Source organism: Ctenocephalides felis, unplaced genomic scaffold, assembly GCF_003426905.1.
Source record: "Ctenocephalides felis isolate EL2017-DRISC unplaced genomic scaffold, ASM342690v1 CF-g0.4_SCAFFOLD_03570, whole genome shotgun sequence".
Lineage (NCBI taxonomy): Eukaryota > Metazoa > Arthropoda > Insecta > Siphonaptera > Pulicidae > Ctenocephalides > Ctenocephalides felis.
The window spans coordinates 16,014,526-16,032,937 of NW_020539724.1; the positions used below are offsets into that span (position 1 = coordinate 16,014,526).

Below are 18,412 nucleotides of genomic sequence, written 5' to 3' on the forward strand. Positions count from 1 at the left end.
AATTTGTTTTAGTATTTAATTTGGACTTATTTTCGTTTTATTATATTGGCCATGAAGGTGACAACCTTTAGGACATTAAGCTTTACACGGAATGGTTGCTAACCCTAGTAGAGGGGTATAATAAACAACCAATGTATAATACATGTACATGTATAATAAATAACCAATAAATAAATCTTCATCAATTATAACTTAGTGACAAATCAGTGATTGTAATAAGAACTGCAACAAATACATAATATACAAACAAATCAGTGTTTAATACAGCTACAAGGGTTGAATTATAACCCAACAACCTGAGTATCGAAGGAGAGTTTTAATACATTTTATAACTATGTAACAAAAAATACCATCAACGATTTATTCAGAATTCATCCAAAGAGCTTGAAAATATTACCATATATTTAAAATTGGAAAACCACTCAAAAACTATAAAAAACCTCGATGAATTATTATAGTTACAATTACTTTAATATTTATTTATTTTTTATTTATCATTATTTGTTTTCTCAATTTTTCTTCATATGACAACAATTTAATTTCATTTATTTATTAATGTTTAAAAGGATTACTAATAAGTAACCTTTTAGAATAGATGTTAATTGTCCATATATTCCCAAACTTACTGAATGTTTTTTTTTTGTATAATACAGATTGTAATTAATAAAAGAAATAGAAAATAATACATTTAAAATTATTGAAGTTGAAATTAAAAGTTTAAATTTGTAAAACAAACATATTCGATTTTTTTTATTTTATTAACTTCCCGAAGGAGAAGATTATGTTTTCATCAAAAAATCCGATTCGCTAATTTTATGTTTTCTCGACGTTTCAAGCCATTCTGAATCGAATGAGACCAAATTTGGAAAAAGTATGTATGTGTGTGTGTATGTATGTGTATGTGAACAGATTTTTTCATTCTGCATTCAATAAAAATAATTACATTTAGCAGAGAATGTTGACAAGTTTTATATACAAAAAAAACTGATCAGTTTTCATGAAAACTGGATGAAATATTAAAATCGGAGTAAGAATTCAATTTATAAAAAGGGCTTAGATTGTGAATCTTATACTATTTATAGGTTAAAACTTTCTATAGAATTAAGAGATATTTATATTCAATGACAGGGATTTCGCAAAGGTCGAGTCGCACAATTATGAATAGTTAAAAGACGAGTGGGCGCGGAGTTGAATAATTAAAAGCGGCTTTAGTTATACGACAATGTTAATTATCCCATCAGAAGATGTCTGGGAAATTATGAAACACTTTTTGATAAATATGTTGTAATTAATTTGAATTGGGCTTACTAGTATGTCTAAAAATATAAAAAGACATAGAAAAGAAATCAGGGGCATAGAAAAAAAACTAAGAAAATAGAATTGACAAAATTGTCTATTATGTTGGTGTTATTTAAAAAGACAAGGAGGCGTCGTTCGACCACGTGAGCCTTAAAGGGAGAGGAAAGGGGTTGACAGAAAATCACGGAATACCACTTTGGGGAGGGGGATATAGTAACAAAACACGTGTATTTATTTTCTACTTCTATTCTAAAAAAAAATCTAAAATCTAAACATATCATTTTTGATGAATACGTTGCAATTAATTTGAATTAGGCTTATTAGTATGTCTAAAAATATAAAGAGACACAGTGGTATAAAAAAACTAAGAAAATAGAATTAACAAAAATAGTCTATTTTGTTGATGTTATTTAAAAAGACAAGGGAGCGTCCATTAATCACGTGAGCCTTAAAGAGGAAGGGAGGGAATGGGCAAAATATCACGTAGAGGAGGGGGGAGGGATTCTAGTAAAAAATCAGGTGTATCTATTTTTTACCTCAATTTAAAAAAAAATTTAAAAATTAAAAAAAAAAATTAAATTTTTACTATTTTTTCTAGGTACTAAAATACACGTGATGGTGTGAGGAGAAGGGAGGTTGATTTTAAATTTAAATATTATAAAGTGGGGGGTTTAAGAATTCTTAGAAATTGCTCACGTGATTAATGGACGCCCCCCAATGAACAACGTAATTAATTCAATATTTTTTAGAACTAAAGGATCCTATAAGCTGTTGTGATGATTTGACTTCACAAACTACATAGTTTTTACAGATGGCAATCCAAACAGTTGTCCTATCTCTATAAAATGAACTTTACTATTACTATTACTTGAAAACATATTGCTATCAATATATCCAAGTAAAAACATGACACAGCTGCTTGACATAAGGCTGTCCAAGGTAGGTATCGAAACTCATATTTCCGATAAATCCCATAGCTGTAACTACTTCCCCAGGGGCAAACCCAATACAAAATTAGTACTAACATTAATTTTGAATATAAAAATATGTCTCTTACATTTCATGGTCAATGCCAAGGTAATTGCTTTTCAGAGTATCGAATAAAAATTTGTTAATAAGCCCTTAGAAAAAGTAAAGATTTCTAACAAAATAAAGAAACTGCATAAAACGCTCATTGGGGCCCTCCTTCGCCCAGAAGCCCTATATTCGCCACTATTAATATTACCATTATTATTTATATTTATATTATCACGGGTTCAGAATTAGAATCTTTATAGTAAAAAATTAGACCAACTAAAGTTACACCAAGCTTAATAATGAAATTAAGTTATGCAATTGACAACAATGTAAAAAGAAAATTTATTATAATAATATTGCAGATAGTTTGAATAATAATATTATAATGTTCGAGATTTGAAATTAATTAGAAATAGATTTGAAATTCTTGAAAAATTCGCTTCGAAAAATGTATAAATCTCTACTCTAAAAGAATACTGTTAGCCCGTCGTGATGTCATGGTTAAGAACGTAGGCAAGCACAAACTAGGCCCGGATTCGACTTCTTGGTCAGCTCGATAACAATCAGTATGATATAAAATTTTCACTTGAGATTGTAAAGCTGAAATATAATCTCAAGTAAAAATCGCCTATCATAAACATTGCTGCAATAATACATACTACAAAAGCAATACATACTACAAAAAAGGGTGGTTGACCAAAGGGTTGCCTTGGTACTAGGCAAGGATTAATACTAGGTCAGGATGTATGATAAGAAATAGGTCATAGAACACGTTGTTTTGATAGCTGTTAAAAAAGAGAATCTATAGTTATTGGTTGACCGTTGGGTTGCCTCACGAGCAAAAATTCTAGATTAAGATTGGTTAGTTCGATAGGTAGTAAACATAGTTCATAAAACACGTAGTTCTGATAGATGTTAAAAAATTACAGTTGATGTCTGTATTAAAGTACACTTTATTTTGGGAATATCCCAATTGAACAATAAATAATAAGTTACCAGACCGAGTTGTCATTTTTGTTACAGTAACATTTGTATTATCAATGTATAAAACGTTTATGAGAATTACTTTAATCTATGTCCATAAAGTAATATTTATGTTGTTATATTAACGTAGGTGGATTATATGGACACATTGCATATTATTAATTGATACATATAATATATATATATATATATATATATATATATATATATATATAAATATATACATATATATATATATATATATATATATATATATATATATATATATATATATATATATATATATATATATATATATATATATAATAGTCATACAAAAGATGAGTGTTCCATAGAATTTCCCATATTGTTTATGCTTCCAAATGTGATGTTTCCTAAAATAAATCGCGTTCAACCTATATTTCATGATATAAATGATTTGAAGGTAAGATGTCTTAATCTTTGAAGAACAACGAAAACCAAAATCAACTTTAATAGAGTAAATAGTCAAAAAAATGTCTATTAGGTTGGATCTATATGGATTTACAAAAATATAGACCTACATTTCTCTCTCTAAATGGTCATACGATCCTAAATAAAATAACAAAAAATAAAAAAGAGATATTTTATTGAAAATAAACTCTTTAAATGCATAAAAACCAGAAAAAAATGCATAAATATATGCTAAGAAAAAAAAACAGTTTCTTTCTCTCTGGAGCGGTATTAAATTATTTTTGCTCATCATCAGTGTCATTGCTTTATTAACTCCTCGTAGGGTAAATACTAATTTTGGCAAATTTTCAACTTATATTTTTGGTAAATAATAATCAAAAATTGATTAATGAATACCTGTATTTTTTAATATCATATTTTACATTTGCAATTATTTTTTATGTATTTACTATCATTATCCACTTATTCTTGTTAATTCTAGATAACTATCTAAGCAAATACAACATTTGCCTAATCTATTGGCAATTTTTTTGTGGATAAAAGTAATTATAATGTAACCATCACTAATTACAACAATACATATTGCCTACGTAAGACATGATACAAAAGACCTTTTTCTAGAAAATAAAGAGATGAAACTAAGATCTTTTTTTTTTAAATAAAAATTTATAATTGATATCATTAATTTATCAATGAGATTTTCTCGGACAGCTGTCAAGATTAATAGGTGTTTATGTGTTTTGCAATATTAATAAGGTATAATAAATTTGTAGATTAATATTTGATCCCGAGTACTTTACATTTTATTGCTCTAGAGTGGATATAACATTGAAACTGGCTTTTCTTGAATGCAATTCCTTATCAAAGAAGTTGCGACGAATGGAGATTGCATTACACAAAATAAATTACATATATATATATATATATATATATATATATATATATCTGAAAATGCTTACGTATATAAATTCCAGAAAAAATTCTTGGTAATGTGAGACAACATACACTTATTTGAAATATAAATATAAACTGAACTTCTCTAATATAAGTTTTTATCAAGATCGTTAATGAAACAAAAAATGTCATATTTCATAAATACTCTCAGGGCAAGATTAAAAAAGAAATTCATGTTACTTCAACATATGTTAAGTAACATGAAGATTTTGTTTTTATTTGTCCATTTGTTGTTCATTTTTAGGACAATTGTAAAATTTACTAAAAATTGTAAAAATTACTTAATAATTGACTAAAAACCAACTATGAAATTGATGTCTTTCGTTTATGACTATAAATACGAATATAAAACTTTATCAGAAAAAAGTTTTTTCGAAGTACTACCTTATTTTAAAAGTCTTTTTCATTAGCAACTCCCATCTAAAAATATCGAACTATATTAGAATTTCTTGGAAAATTTCCATAAAATTTGTTATATAAAATCTATAGATTTTTCTGTCGTTTTCGAAGAAATGGATCCACCAACCCATTACATTTTTTTTTCTTGGAGTAAGTACCTCAAAGTATCCTATTCACCATGGAAGATTTTGCATTATTAATGTATGAAACACTAAATTTTCGATTCCGAACTTTGGATAAAATAGTAGATATGTTTTTATTATAAACTGCATAACAATTGATATATTTAATAGGCGTAAAAATTGTAGAGACAAAAAATGGAAAATAAAGTAGAAACAAATTGCCAATAAAATAGGCGTATGTTGCTTAAATGATTATCTAGAATTCTCATATAATTAGAAAAATGGGTACCAACTAGTACTTAATAACAATATTTTTCTAAAATATGAGTTCTAGAAAGGATTCCTTGCGATGTGTTTCATGTTTCAGAATGCAACTATTTGATAGAGATAAGAAACAAACATGATTTTTGTTAAAAAAAAGTGACTTTTCTAAATCTACTTTTTATTATGATCATTTCTCTATTATTTTTTTATTAAAATTTTGATTGATATAAGTAAATTAATACAAAAAAAAATTCAATTGGGCTGATTTTGGAATATTCTTTTGAAATATAAAAATAATTTCATCATTGTCTGTCTAATAAGAATAATAGCACTATAAAGCTTTAATTCTGCTGATAAATAATAAATGAATAGCTGATAAATAATAAATGTTTCTTAGTTTTTCAGACCTTTATATAATTTTTAAGTAAACTTTATTTAATTGTTTTATACAATGTATTATCAATTTTAAGTTAGATTCAACAGTTTTTTATATAACCTCTATAAAAGCTTACACGTGAGTGAGGTAAAAGGGACCAACCTTCAACCTGACTAAGGTGTAAAAATACAGAAGTAAATCAAATTAAAATTTGCAATTTTACAAGAGAAAATTTAAATAAATAGTTATACCAACTCTGCTGATGAATATTTCTGACAAACTACTAGATCAAGGTTATATACAGTGTTATCTCTGCACCCATGAAATTTAAAATTTTGGATTGGTTGAATAATGTAGCTATTATTTTGTAAAAACCCTTTAAAATAAAATAAAACAATGGACCTAGTTTCAAATTTTTGAAAAATAGCAAAAAAAAAACAGGTTTCTAGAATGATGAATTATGTAATTAGCTAAGATTTTTACTGAACATAGTCAGATAGTTGTTTGTTTGATGTGTTATTTGTTCTATTATAAATGTTTTAATATAATTGCTCAAAGTCAAATTGGACCTCTGTGCCCCGCCCTATCCTATTTCTATTTATGTTTGTCGATTGTCAGCAAATGAATAACTAACTAGATCAAGACATGCCTAATGAATAAGCAAATTGAAGATCAAAACAAAATCAATCAAGATGCTAAATTGGTGCATGCAAGTACAAGCCAAACTGCACGTGGCAAAAATAATTCTTTGTTACTATAATTTATTGCATACACGCGAATTCATTATTTAACCACAACAATTTATGTTTAGTTAAACACACGTATCAATATACAAAAACAATTTTGGAATTTATGGTTTTTAAAAGGAAATTAACATTATTTAAATTAAATATTTTGTTAGTGCCTAGAGATGGTTAACTCACTCCGGAGTTATCACTCCGATACAACTCCTCCCACGGAGTTAATCCGAGCGGAGTTGTGTCGGAGATTTTGTCATATCCGACTTTCCTAAACTGGTATTAAACCTGTTGACTCCTGCAGACATTTAATGTTTTTTGGCGTTTTTGCTTTGGGAAGGAAGCGGTCGCTTTCTCGTCTCACAGGCAGTTTTATGACATTTTAGGTATACAAGTCAAAATAATGCCATTGTGTATTTTCAAGAAAATACAAAAATATTACTTCAAAGATACAGAATAATGAAATTAGATTCCTTGAACTCAACCCAACTGAATAACAGGTCAATAATTGATTGGATAAGAACCTAATGGGCAGTAACTTGCACTAAGGTGACCAGGTCAAACCCGGGACGTAATGTTCTTCATGCTAAATAATTTAGATATGATTTAAAAATAGAAATACTATTTAAGGATGCAATAAAAAATCATGTGTGTTTAAATAAATCTTTTTTTATCAAAATTACTAACTTTTAGTAAGAATTTTATTATCCGATTATATTTTATAATATCTTGGCTATATTAGCCCGCCTTTGAATATTTGAATTTCACAACGTATATATAGAGCAGTAAATAGAGGAAAAAAAGGGTATAACCTCTAATTTTTCTTTACTGTGCTCCAATTTGCATAAAATTTTGGAATTAGGTTCATATTGTTCAAAAGTGAGGGTTGCGACCCCTTAATAAATAAGTAGACATTGAGCCATTTTATCGCTACAAAAAGAATTTATTAATACATTTACCTTGCAATAAAATCATTTTCAAACCCGTGAAAACCCTAAAATGTTGTATATAACATTATCAGATTATCTGATAATGATACACCTGATTCAGATATTTCATGGGTAATTATAATTTTATTATCGAACTAGGTCTAGTATGGTCTAGTATTTGCAAAAGTAGACTTCATTAGACATAAATCCCACAAATTCATGATCAAGCCGTGTAAACAAATCCATATATCACAACGCACAATAATTCATATTTATATTTAAAATGGCAATGACGACATCTATAAACTGAAAAGTATAGTTGTTAAAAGTCTCATATTTCCACGAAAGTTGAAAGTATATCAAATGACAAAGATTAATTAATGAGTGTTATGGAACATATCACATACTGTTTCATTGAAACATAAGGAGATATTTATTTACAATAAGTTTAGTGGAAATTTTTTGTAAACATTTTTGATGACTAATGAATTTGACTAATAATAACCAAGGCTATGGAGAAAACGATGATAGTAAAATTAAATTGCTTAGTAAAAAATGTTAGGGCTTTATATAGAGCATATTTTAACTTTTTGACTGAAATTGAATCTCTCTTTTCCTTCCGCGAACATGACCAAGAATTATTATTTTGCTATTAAGTAATGTTTTTTTGAGAAAAAAAAAATTGAGCCCTACATCAGCCATATATACAAAAACACAATCAATTGTTCCTGATTATGGTTTTAGTAGAAGAGTTTGGATTTAGTAGAAGAGCTTTATTCGATTATATTAATGAATTAATGTGTAACTGTTAACTGTTTTAATAATAATATTTAGTTAATTAGTTAAATATTTAAAAAAATTGTATAAATTAATGTATGTTTGTTTATAGCTCAATGGGAAGAGCTTTTGGCCTTCAAACTCTAAAGTTCTTTGTTCCTCAGGCAACCTTATATCGAGCAGTAGTGATGTTAGAAAATAGAAGTTCTATCTAACTGTAATGTTGCAGCAATGTCCAGAAATGCTTTTTCACTTGGAACAATATTTTTCGAAGTAAAAAACTAACATCAATACTGCTTTATAGAAGGTTGTCTGAGAAACCAAGAACATTAGGTTTGGAAGGCCACAAGATCTAGACAGATTTTTTTATAATATTTATCTAATTACCTATATTATTATTAAAACAGTTACATTAATATAATCTAAAAAAGCTATAACTACAAACCTCATAATTATTCAAAAAGAAAAATATTTGATTGCCAAACTCTTCCATTAAAACCATGACCATTTCAATGGTTATCACAAAAACTATTTCTGAAAGAAATATTTTTATTTTATCTAAAGTTTTAACCTTACTAGAGTTTCTTATCAAATGTTTACTTAAAATATGGCACTGAAACCAACGGTCTGACAAGTTCATTATAAATTATGCGTATATTTATAAAAAAACACTATTCGTCATAGCAAAAAAATGTGACTATCCTAAAGTAATTTATGATAGAAAATGATTTATGAATATTTATATCTATATATATATATATATATATATATATATATATATATATCTTATATATAAAAATCTTCTGAAATAATGTATGAAAGAATACCTCCTCCTAAACTTAATAAATCTTTTTGAAGTTTGTTAAGGGATTTTTTTTAGGATGTTGTGTTTATAGAAATATAGTTAAAAATAATAATATACCATTATATTAACAAACAAGAAATTGAAAGATCACATATTGCCATTCTATATTTTATGTTATTAATAGCGGTGCATTATGGACACTGATCAAGGTTACAACGAAAGTGTAGTCACGCAAGTGTAGTGAAGGAGTGGGAGCGAGTTGTGAGAAAGAAAAGGGGAAAGAGAAACAGAGAAGAAATATACAAATTACAAAACTATCATCATATATATCTTTTATATAAAATTGTTCTGTAATGATCTATGAAAGGATACTCCTCCTAAACGATTATTCGGATTTTGATAAATCTTCTTGAAGTTTGTTAAGGGAATTTTCTAGGATGTTGTGATTATCGAAATATAGTTAGAATTCATCTAGAGACATAGTCATCTAACTTTGTTTAAGAGATTTCAAAATATCATGCAAATTGGAGCACAGTAAAAAAAAGTTCACAGGTTACACATCAAACATAAAACTATAAAAAAATATAATTTCATAAAGTAACAATGTAGAGTACAAAATTCTTTTTAAAGAAAAAAGACCCCAATTGGGCTGTAGGTAGAATAAAATGCATCCCTGCATTTAGCACATTGAATTCAATTATGATTGCTATTCAAATAATAATCAGGATTCGAATTAAATAGTAATATGTATTCACATATATAATATGTGCCCAATAATCATAAAAAATAATAAATAAATAAAAGATTATTCCTTCGTGGTTGATTATTACTTTTTTATGTGTTTACACTACATAACCACGTATTTGTATTTATACAAAAATTTACAACCGCGCGCAATCTTGTTTGAATGTCAAAATTTATTGACAGAACTTTAAATAGATTTGGCAAAGTTTACGGAATTCCTACATAGTACTTTGACCTAAACTTGTTTGACAAATCTTATAATTAGATTAGCTAAAAACTTATGATACTATTGTTTGAGAAAACAGATAAATAAACCCAGCAAAAATAAACGTAAAAAATTTAAGAGCTAAATTTTAAAACCAATTTCAACTCGAAATATCAAATATCATTAAAATGAAAAATTATATTAAAATCATTACAAATAAAAAATGTCGATATACACTCTTAACAAATCTTTAACGATTCTAACGATTACCACTTACATATGAATATGTATAAGATATTATAAACTATAAGTGGAATTCTGTCTTAAAGCAATTAAGGCATCGTGCCTTAAGGCAAATTGCTGGAACTTCCCGTACCAATAATTATTATTTTTTTAAAAGCGATTAACATTTTTGAAAAAAATTTACTTCGAAAAAATTAGATTTTTGAGAAACAAAAAAAAATTGTTTGAAAAAAAAAGTTTTCTTTATTTTGGCATAGTTTGGAAATTCTGAACTTTTTTTCAAAGCAATCGTACTGCTTTAACAGCATAGAGGCGAAATGTCAAAGCGCGTAAGCGCCGCGTCGCCGTCTAACGGATAAACATAGGTACGGAACCCATAGGAATGTAAACAAAATTCATACTTATTGTGAAAATCTCTATAAAATATCTGATAATTTGATGTTCATATGTCTAATGATCATTTTTGACCGCCAAATGCCTTTTTGTTTTACTTTTTTCAATAGATCTCCGAAACCGCTAGACCTGCCTTAATGAAATTTGATCACTTTTTCATCTTGTCAATACAAGTAAAATGTTTTTTGAATTTTTAAAATCGGACGCTCTGTTCTTTTAAAACCGTGTTACCGTTTTTGGCACTTTTTTCCCGTATCTTCGGAACGGCTAGACCTGCCTCCAACAAAATCTAATCAGCACGTCTCCTTATCAGTACGAATCCAATGTTTTTTAAATTATTTAAATAGGTTGATCGGTGTTCTCGAAATCGTCGACGAAAATTTGTATCTGAACAAACACACGCACGCGCCAAAATATTCAGAATCCTTTGAAACGTCGAGAAATGCAAAAATTTTCATTTTCGATTTTTTTGCGATTACTATAACTACCCTACGGGAAGTTAAAAATTGTTCAAGACGTTTCTGTGGGGCATGACATGGATACATGATTTTTTTTTATATATGTATTAAAAAATTGTAAATACCTAAATACGTTATTTTTAATTTATAACAGTAGCCACTTTATACCTTTTAATGACTATGGTAAAAGTGATTTTTCCATGTTGGTAAAGTTATCAGAATATTACCATTCCACAACGATTGAAGAACTATTTGCATAGCCAAATGCAGTTTGCATATATTTATATTCAATGAGAAATGCAATGAAAAATATGAACTTTGAACAATGCGAATCAGCAACAACGCTGTTAATAAATAATTCTTAAGTTATTACTTCTTATCTCAACCATATATTTTTATAAGAGCTTATTGTTTTTACAAATACATTTTGCCATAATTTATTTTTATAAGTTTATTTATGATTATTGTAATCGAAAATGAAGTGATTAGAGGCATTTTGTTTTTAATATTTTTTGTTTGTTTTTGAACAGCAATCAGAACTATTCTTAATGTTTTACTAACTGCCACGTGATAAGTTTCATACAATGCAACCCAATAGTTGTGTTACCTCTTTGTGGTAAAATTTGATATATATTTATATATATATATATTTGATGCATATTGCAGCAATGAATCAAGATGCTCTCTTCACTTGGAAACATATGTAGGTAATAAATTTTCAAGTAAGAACTGATATCACTACTGCTTGATGTAACGATTGAAGAATTATTTGTTCTTGTTCATAGCATAGACATTGGAATTGGAAACTTCATGAAAACAGAGCGAAGGCTCTAATCTTTGACCCCACGTACTTCCCTTGTTATGAATGTGACACGATTTTTTAAATCCTGCTTTGCGTGCAACCTGATATCAAGCGGTAGTGATATTTATTTTCACTTGTGATAATAGATCAGAATATATTTCCTAATGAAATTTATAGAGATATTTTTATACTTATGACAATACTTTAATACTTTGTTATCACAATTTTATTGTACCCATGGAGAAGTCAGACACACCATGGTATACAGTGTTATACAGATAATTTTTTTAATATTTTATTTCAATATCTCGGTCCCTATGCATATTCAATAGAGACCAGCGGTACCAATTTATGGTATGTTTAAATAAAATATTGTTGATTTTGAAATAATATATGTAGAACCATCCAGATGAAAGAATACAAAATACAGAAAGCTGAATCCAATAGATGTTCGTTTATAGACCATAAGAAAACTTGATCGTTGATTAACGAAGAACTTTCCAGACAACTTCACCAAAAATTACTAAGAACAATTAATAATAGATTTATTTCGAGCAGTTGAAGTTAAATTTTCAGGTAAAAGACGCGGCAGTTAGAGCAGAGACTAGAAAGTTTCTAGTAGAAACCCAATTCTCGTATAGGAATAAAAAAAATGTTCATGACTTACAACTCTTCCAATCTATCAAAATCATTGTAGGGGCAGCCAAACCTAATTTGTGTTTTAAAAAAAAAATTGGTTTGAAGAAAATGTATTAAGTAAAGTAAGCGCTTAAGAGCGACAAGACTTGATTCAGAGGTACCGGGTTCGAGACCCGCTTCGAGCAGCCTGTTGTCAAGCAGCAGTCACAATGGTTTTTACTTGAAAATATAGATAGCAATATGTTTCCAAATAAAAATAGCCTTTGTCTCGTCCGACATTGCTGCACCAATTAAGTCAGCCCTATTAGATTAATTCTGATGATATAATCATCAAATTTGATTGGTTAACCACTGGATTACCATCTAAAAACACGAAGTAAGGAAAAGCTTCAGTCCAGGACGTAAGATTCTGATTGCTGTTAAGAAAAAGAAGAAAAAAGAATAAAATGTATATAAAACAGCAACCAGATGAAGCAAAATGCTGAATGAGGTAAAGGTGCGGCAGTATGAGATTAGTTGAATTAACTATATGAATCCGTTTCTCACATTGAGAATAAGAGAATGTACATGACATATAGATCTGCCATTGAGCGAACTTTATCTAATAACCGTTGCACTTAAATGCAAGAATTATAGAATCATCTTAAGCATGTATTTAAGAATTATCTTAAGCATTTATTCAACTTAATGCGAAGAAGATATCATTGCGAAATAGGTTGTATTCAGCTTGTACCTTATTATTACAAAATCCAAATAAACCGAGAAATAATTCCATCAGATTTGAATTTAAAGTAGAGTTCTGATTGCTGATGTAACAATAATTAAAAAAAAAAGATTTGAAGTTGTCAGCTACAGTACCAAAAGTACCAGTTGCATAAAAACAGGATCATCAATATAAAAACCCTAGTACGTTGCTAGATTTCATGTTTTAAGATGCATTTTTAAATATTTTTTACAATATCGTCACTGTTAGTGGTGGTGGTAATGGTTAGTCTCTTTCAGATGAAGCAAATAAAGTAAACAAGTAAATGAATCAATATTAATTATCCAAAAACCAATGAACGCGTAATAAACCTCGGTTTACAAAAATGTTTGGCAGCAAATGATATAAAAATAAGATTTATCTATAATAAAACCATTTGTTTTACATCATTCACCAGAAGCAAATCTATAAAAAAGTGATGATTGAAATACCGCGGGAACGAGTCATGTAACTATTTTCCTTGGTACGTCGATTGATGACTGACTTATAACATTTGCCATAAATTATTTTCCAAGAGACCAAAAAATTTTGAATTCAGGTCCCTGAAAAAAATACTATTGGCACTTTAATATTCCCTTGATTATTAATATACTGAAATTTAAAATGTATCTTGGCGGAAGTGGTATTTTGCCTTAAGGCAACTTGTATGAGCTTCTCGATATGTGTATACAATCGACTTATAGCATTTGCCATAAATTATTCTCAAAGAGACCAAAAAATTTTGAATTCTAGTCCCTAAAATAAATACCATTGGCACTATAATATTCCCTTGATAATTAATATACTGAAAGTTGCAAGAGCTACCCGATATATGTAAAGAATCGACCTAATTAAAACGAGTTTAGATTTAGCAACTGTTCAAATTGTAACTATTCAATTGTATCGATATAAGTCAATATAATTCAACTGTTAATCTTGAGAAAAAAGTGTTTATTAAATCCCAATCAGTGCAATTTTAAATCTTAGAAATCGCCTTGATATATCTGTTCGAACGTATTCTCATTTTATTACATTGGCAATCTTCATGGCATTGAGTTTTAACACCGGATGGTTCCAACCCTGGAGAGGGGGTAGAGGATTTAGATCGGACTTATTTTTCTCACTTCTAAAAATCAATAAACATATCTTCTTCGATTAGAACTCAGTGACACATCATTAGTGCAATAAGAACTTGCAACAAATACATAAATAATACCAACAAATCAGTTTTTCATACAGACCACAGCTACAATAGTTAAATTATAACCTGACAACCTGAGTTAATCGAAGGATAGACTTAATTCAATATCTTATTTGTCCTTAAGTATGCAGCCAATATTCTGAATTTTGTTCTGATTTATAAAAATCGTCGAAATAATCAAAAAAATTTTGCAAACAAACGGCCCAGTCGTTTTTTGCCAAAAACTAATCAGCATGACTCCCAAGTGATATCTTTCGAACAGTTTTACGTTTTTCAAAATTGAACTTTGCACTTTTCTAGTAATTGTGAAGAAACGACTTAGATGATCAACGCAAGTCATTACGAAGTTTAACAAATGTCTTTGACAATTTCTGAAATTAAGAATATTTCTTAAGGTATAGCCGTTCTTGAGAAAACGTTGATGAAAGATAAAATTTTAGATCACATACACACATACATAGTTTTCCAATTTTGGTGTCGAACGATTCAGAATGACTTGAAATGAAAGCAAATCGGATCGGATCTTTAGGAAACCAAGTTTCTTTGAGAAGTTAATAATGAATGTGGATAAATGCTAAAGCAAGACCAATGATGAAATAAATTATAAAAAAATATAGTGTTCAACTCAAAAATTTAGTATGAAGCTAGAAAAAAAATAAAGAGCATAAAACTTGAATAACAGATTTGCTATAGTAAAACTCATCAAAAGGGTTACAGTATATCGATAGAAATCTATAATTTCATGATTTCTGTTAATTTCTGATCAATTTCTCGCCAGTTTTTCTCGATTTTCTTCTAAGTGGTAAAAGATACAGGAAAACTTTATTCGGACGAAATATGCAGAATAAAATTACGAATAAATTGATACAATACTAACTAGGTCAGTAAAATTATACTACCATTCGACAAGAAATTCAATCGCCATCGCCAATTTATGAGCGTCACAAAAATCCCCGAGTGCCTAATTATTAACATAAATATTACGAAATAAAATTATGAATATGAAACGACATTCATATAAGTTATGGCATACAAAGCCATGCATTAATAATATTTTTATGAATAAAATATGAAAACAATAGACTAAAAATAATGTCTATAAAAAATTTTTGACGACAGTTAGCAGACGCTTATAATTAAACGCTTATAAAATGTCAACTTGGATGAAAACAGAAAGACGCCGGTCTAACGGCTCTATAAATAACCTACAATGGTTATGAATGTAATAAAAGAATAAAACTAGTTTTATAAACGTTTTTAAATGAAATGATACGAGATGCGACGTCATTGCTGTCGTTATTGTAAGGACCCAGAGATTCCCAATTGAACCTACAGGTTTATCTTCAATAAAATCCAACTACTGAAAAAAACACTATTCATCCACCTTTTTGGCTGAGCCACACCGATGCTCTCAGCTGGAGCATTGATCATAAGATTTATATTCTTTGACTACGAAATACAAAAAAAATGAGGGTATGTAGTAATAAAAAGGTGTTAATTACACCATATAGTTTTACAACTGATTTTTTTTTAATGCATTCCTAGGTTATAAGCATAACATTGAAATTAAAAAAAAAATCTCAAGCTGAATGTCAATGCACTAATTATTTGAAAACAACCATCGATTCTTGGGATCCCAAAGTAGTAAAAAAATCCATTAAATTGTCACCATATCTTGCAATCCATTAAATTACCATATCTTGCAGAACTCACAATTCAAAATGCATATTACTATTACTAACGCACATATTTCGACCTCTTTGAAGTATATTGTAACGACAATTGGCATTGTCCCCAAAGAATTACACAACCCTCAGTGAAAAAAGCATGCCCCACCCACATATACTAGGGTTCTTGCAATATAAGGTCCAACTCGAGGGTTAAAAAGATGACTAGCAAATGTAACATCCTCCGAGGAGGTCGGTCGGGTCCAGAAGCGAGTCTCTGGACCCTCTTAATGTATAGTGGTGTGTATTTTGTGCCAGGGGAGAAGAACCTGTTCCAGGCCAAAGGTCAGATAGTATTGTTTATTAGCTATTCCCCCCGTTAGTCCGTTGGTAATTAATAAAGATTTGTTAGTACGTTAGAGTTTAGGCATAGGACATGACAGTACGTAGATACAGTCATGCCCTCACACCTGTAATAATAAGGCATTATTAAATAAGATAGTAAATACATTTCAATCATGCAGCTAGTGATGTTAGTTCCACAGGTTCCACAGGGTGTCCTTAGAAGTCGGATTAAGGAGTTGGAGTAACCTTTTCGTAAGGGGAGCGCAATGCTAAAATATAATATTTAGCAGTCATTGCAATACCGTAAGAAGGGGGCTTCAACCCTCACACGTCACAATATGAATAAAAAATATTTTATTAAATATATAAGAAAAAATACTTTTCGGGTTTCAAATAAGATATAAATGTAACTTTTAGAAGGCTATAGTGGCAAGGTAATGGTCGGTCAATCAATTTTGAGGTATTTTATAATATTGGAAGATGTCCAATTTAAATCTATTTTCATTTATGTTAATATTGCAATACAACCCTATGTTGAATCTACTAAGGAATATATATGTTAGAGATTTGCAAGGTATTTAGTTTTATTTTATAAGGTATTTGTATAATAATTTTGCGAATTTTTTTTATTGAAAATTAATTAATTGTTACTGTATAAACTAGTTATGTTAGGTTCGTTAATGATTATGCATATGCTTTATATGGTTGAATTTTTTTTTTCACTCCTGAAAATTGAATTTAAATTTTTGGTATATTTAGAACTATTTCAAGCATATATTTAATTATCATGATTGGTTTTATACAGACAAACAGCCTCAGAAAAAATCTAATTACTTAATTTTATTTCGGATCGAACAAGATTGACTTCATTTGAAGCTCAAAAATATTTGTTCGACAGTTTTTCCAAATGATTTCTTCCATTTTCATCTGATTTAACTCAAAATAGTTAGAACTTAAAATATATCATTATTTTTAGAATGAGATTATCATTTTGAACATTGAACTAAAAATGAGTAATGTAAGTGCTAAATGCTATAAGTAAGCGAGCCCAATAAATATAGAAAAAAAAGAAAAATGGGGTAATTTTTTTGATAGCAATGATAAACTAGTGGAGTGTATGGCATCAAGCCTTAAGGCAAATTGCTGGAACTTCCCGTACCATAACAAAATGTTCGAGGAATACTGAATGTTTTCAAATAGATTATTATTAATATTGTAACATTGTCTAATATTTATAAGAATTATATAAACTGAATTGTGAAGTTGAAATTATTTGTTTAAAGTATATTAGAACTATAGTCAGAATTAAAAAAAAATCTAAATTATTTTCGATATACAAAAAATTTTTTTAAAAAATTTTTTTTTTCCAAAATCAATTACTTTGTTAAGACAAGCAGAAAGTTCTTTGAATCATTTAAATCGGACGCTTAGTTCTGTCAAAAACTGCCATTTTTTACATATTTAGTTCCGTATCTTCAAAATGGCTGGGCCTGCCTTTGTCAAAAACTAACAAACACTTCTCCCAAACATTACTAATTGAATGTTTTTATATCATTCAAATCGGATACTCCGGTCTCTCAAAAACTCGATTTCTATTTTCTGCACTCTTTGCTCCGTATCTCCGAAACGGCTGGACCTGCCTTTGCCAAAAACTAATCAGCTCTTCTCCCTATCAATAGGAATCTATTGTTTTTGAACCAATCAAATCGGTTAATCCGTGCCCGAAAACGTGACTGGAAATTTGTATCCATACATACATACACACACAAACACATCCATTTTTTCTGAGGTATGCCAAAATGTTCAGAAACCTTCAAAACGTCGAAAAATGTAAAAGTTTTCAATTTCGATTTTCGGCCCATTACAATAACTTACCCT

The 18,412-nt window shown here is 28.7% G+C and overlaps 2 protein-coding genes across 2 annotated transcripts in view; both read right to left on the bottom strand.

Moving 5' to 3' along the window:
- LOC113383451 (vacuolar protein sorting-associated protein 13-like) overlaps positions 1 to 8,798 on the bottom strand; it is a 20,617-nt gene extending 11,819 nt beyond the window's left edge. Inside the window, 1 exon segment of the mRNA XM_026621716.1 lies at positions 8,736 to 8,798. Within this exon segment, the coding sequence (XP_026477501.1) occupies positions 8,736 to 8,798 (63 nt within the window).
- LOC113383450 overlaps positions 1 to 18,412 on the bottom strand; it is a 64,723-nt gene that overhangs the window by 38,086 nt on the left and 8,225 nt on the right. The gene's annotated exons all lie outside the window — the stretch shown is intronic.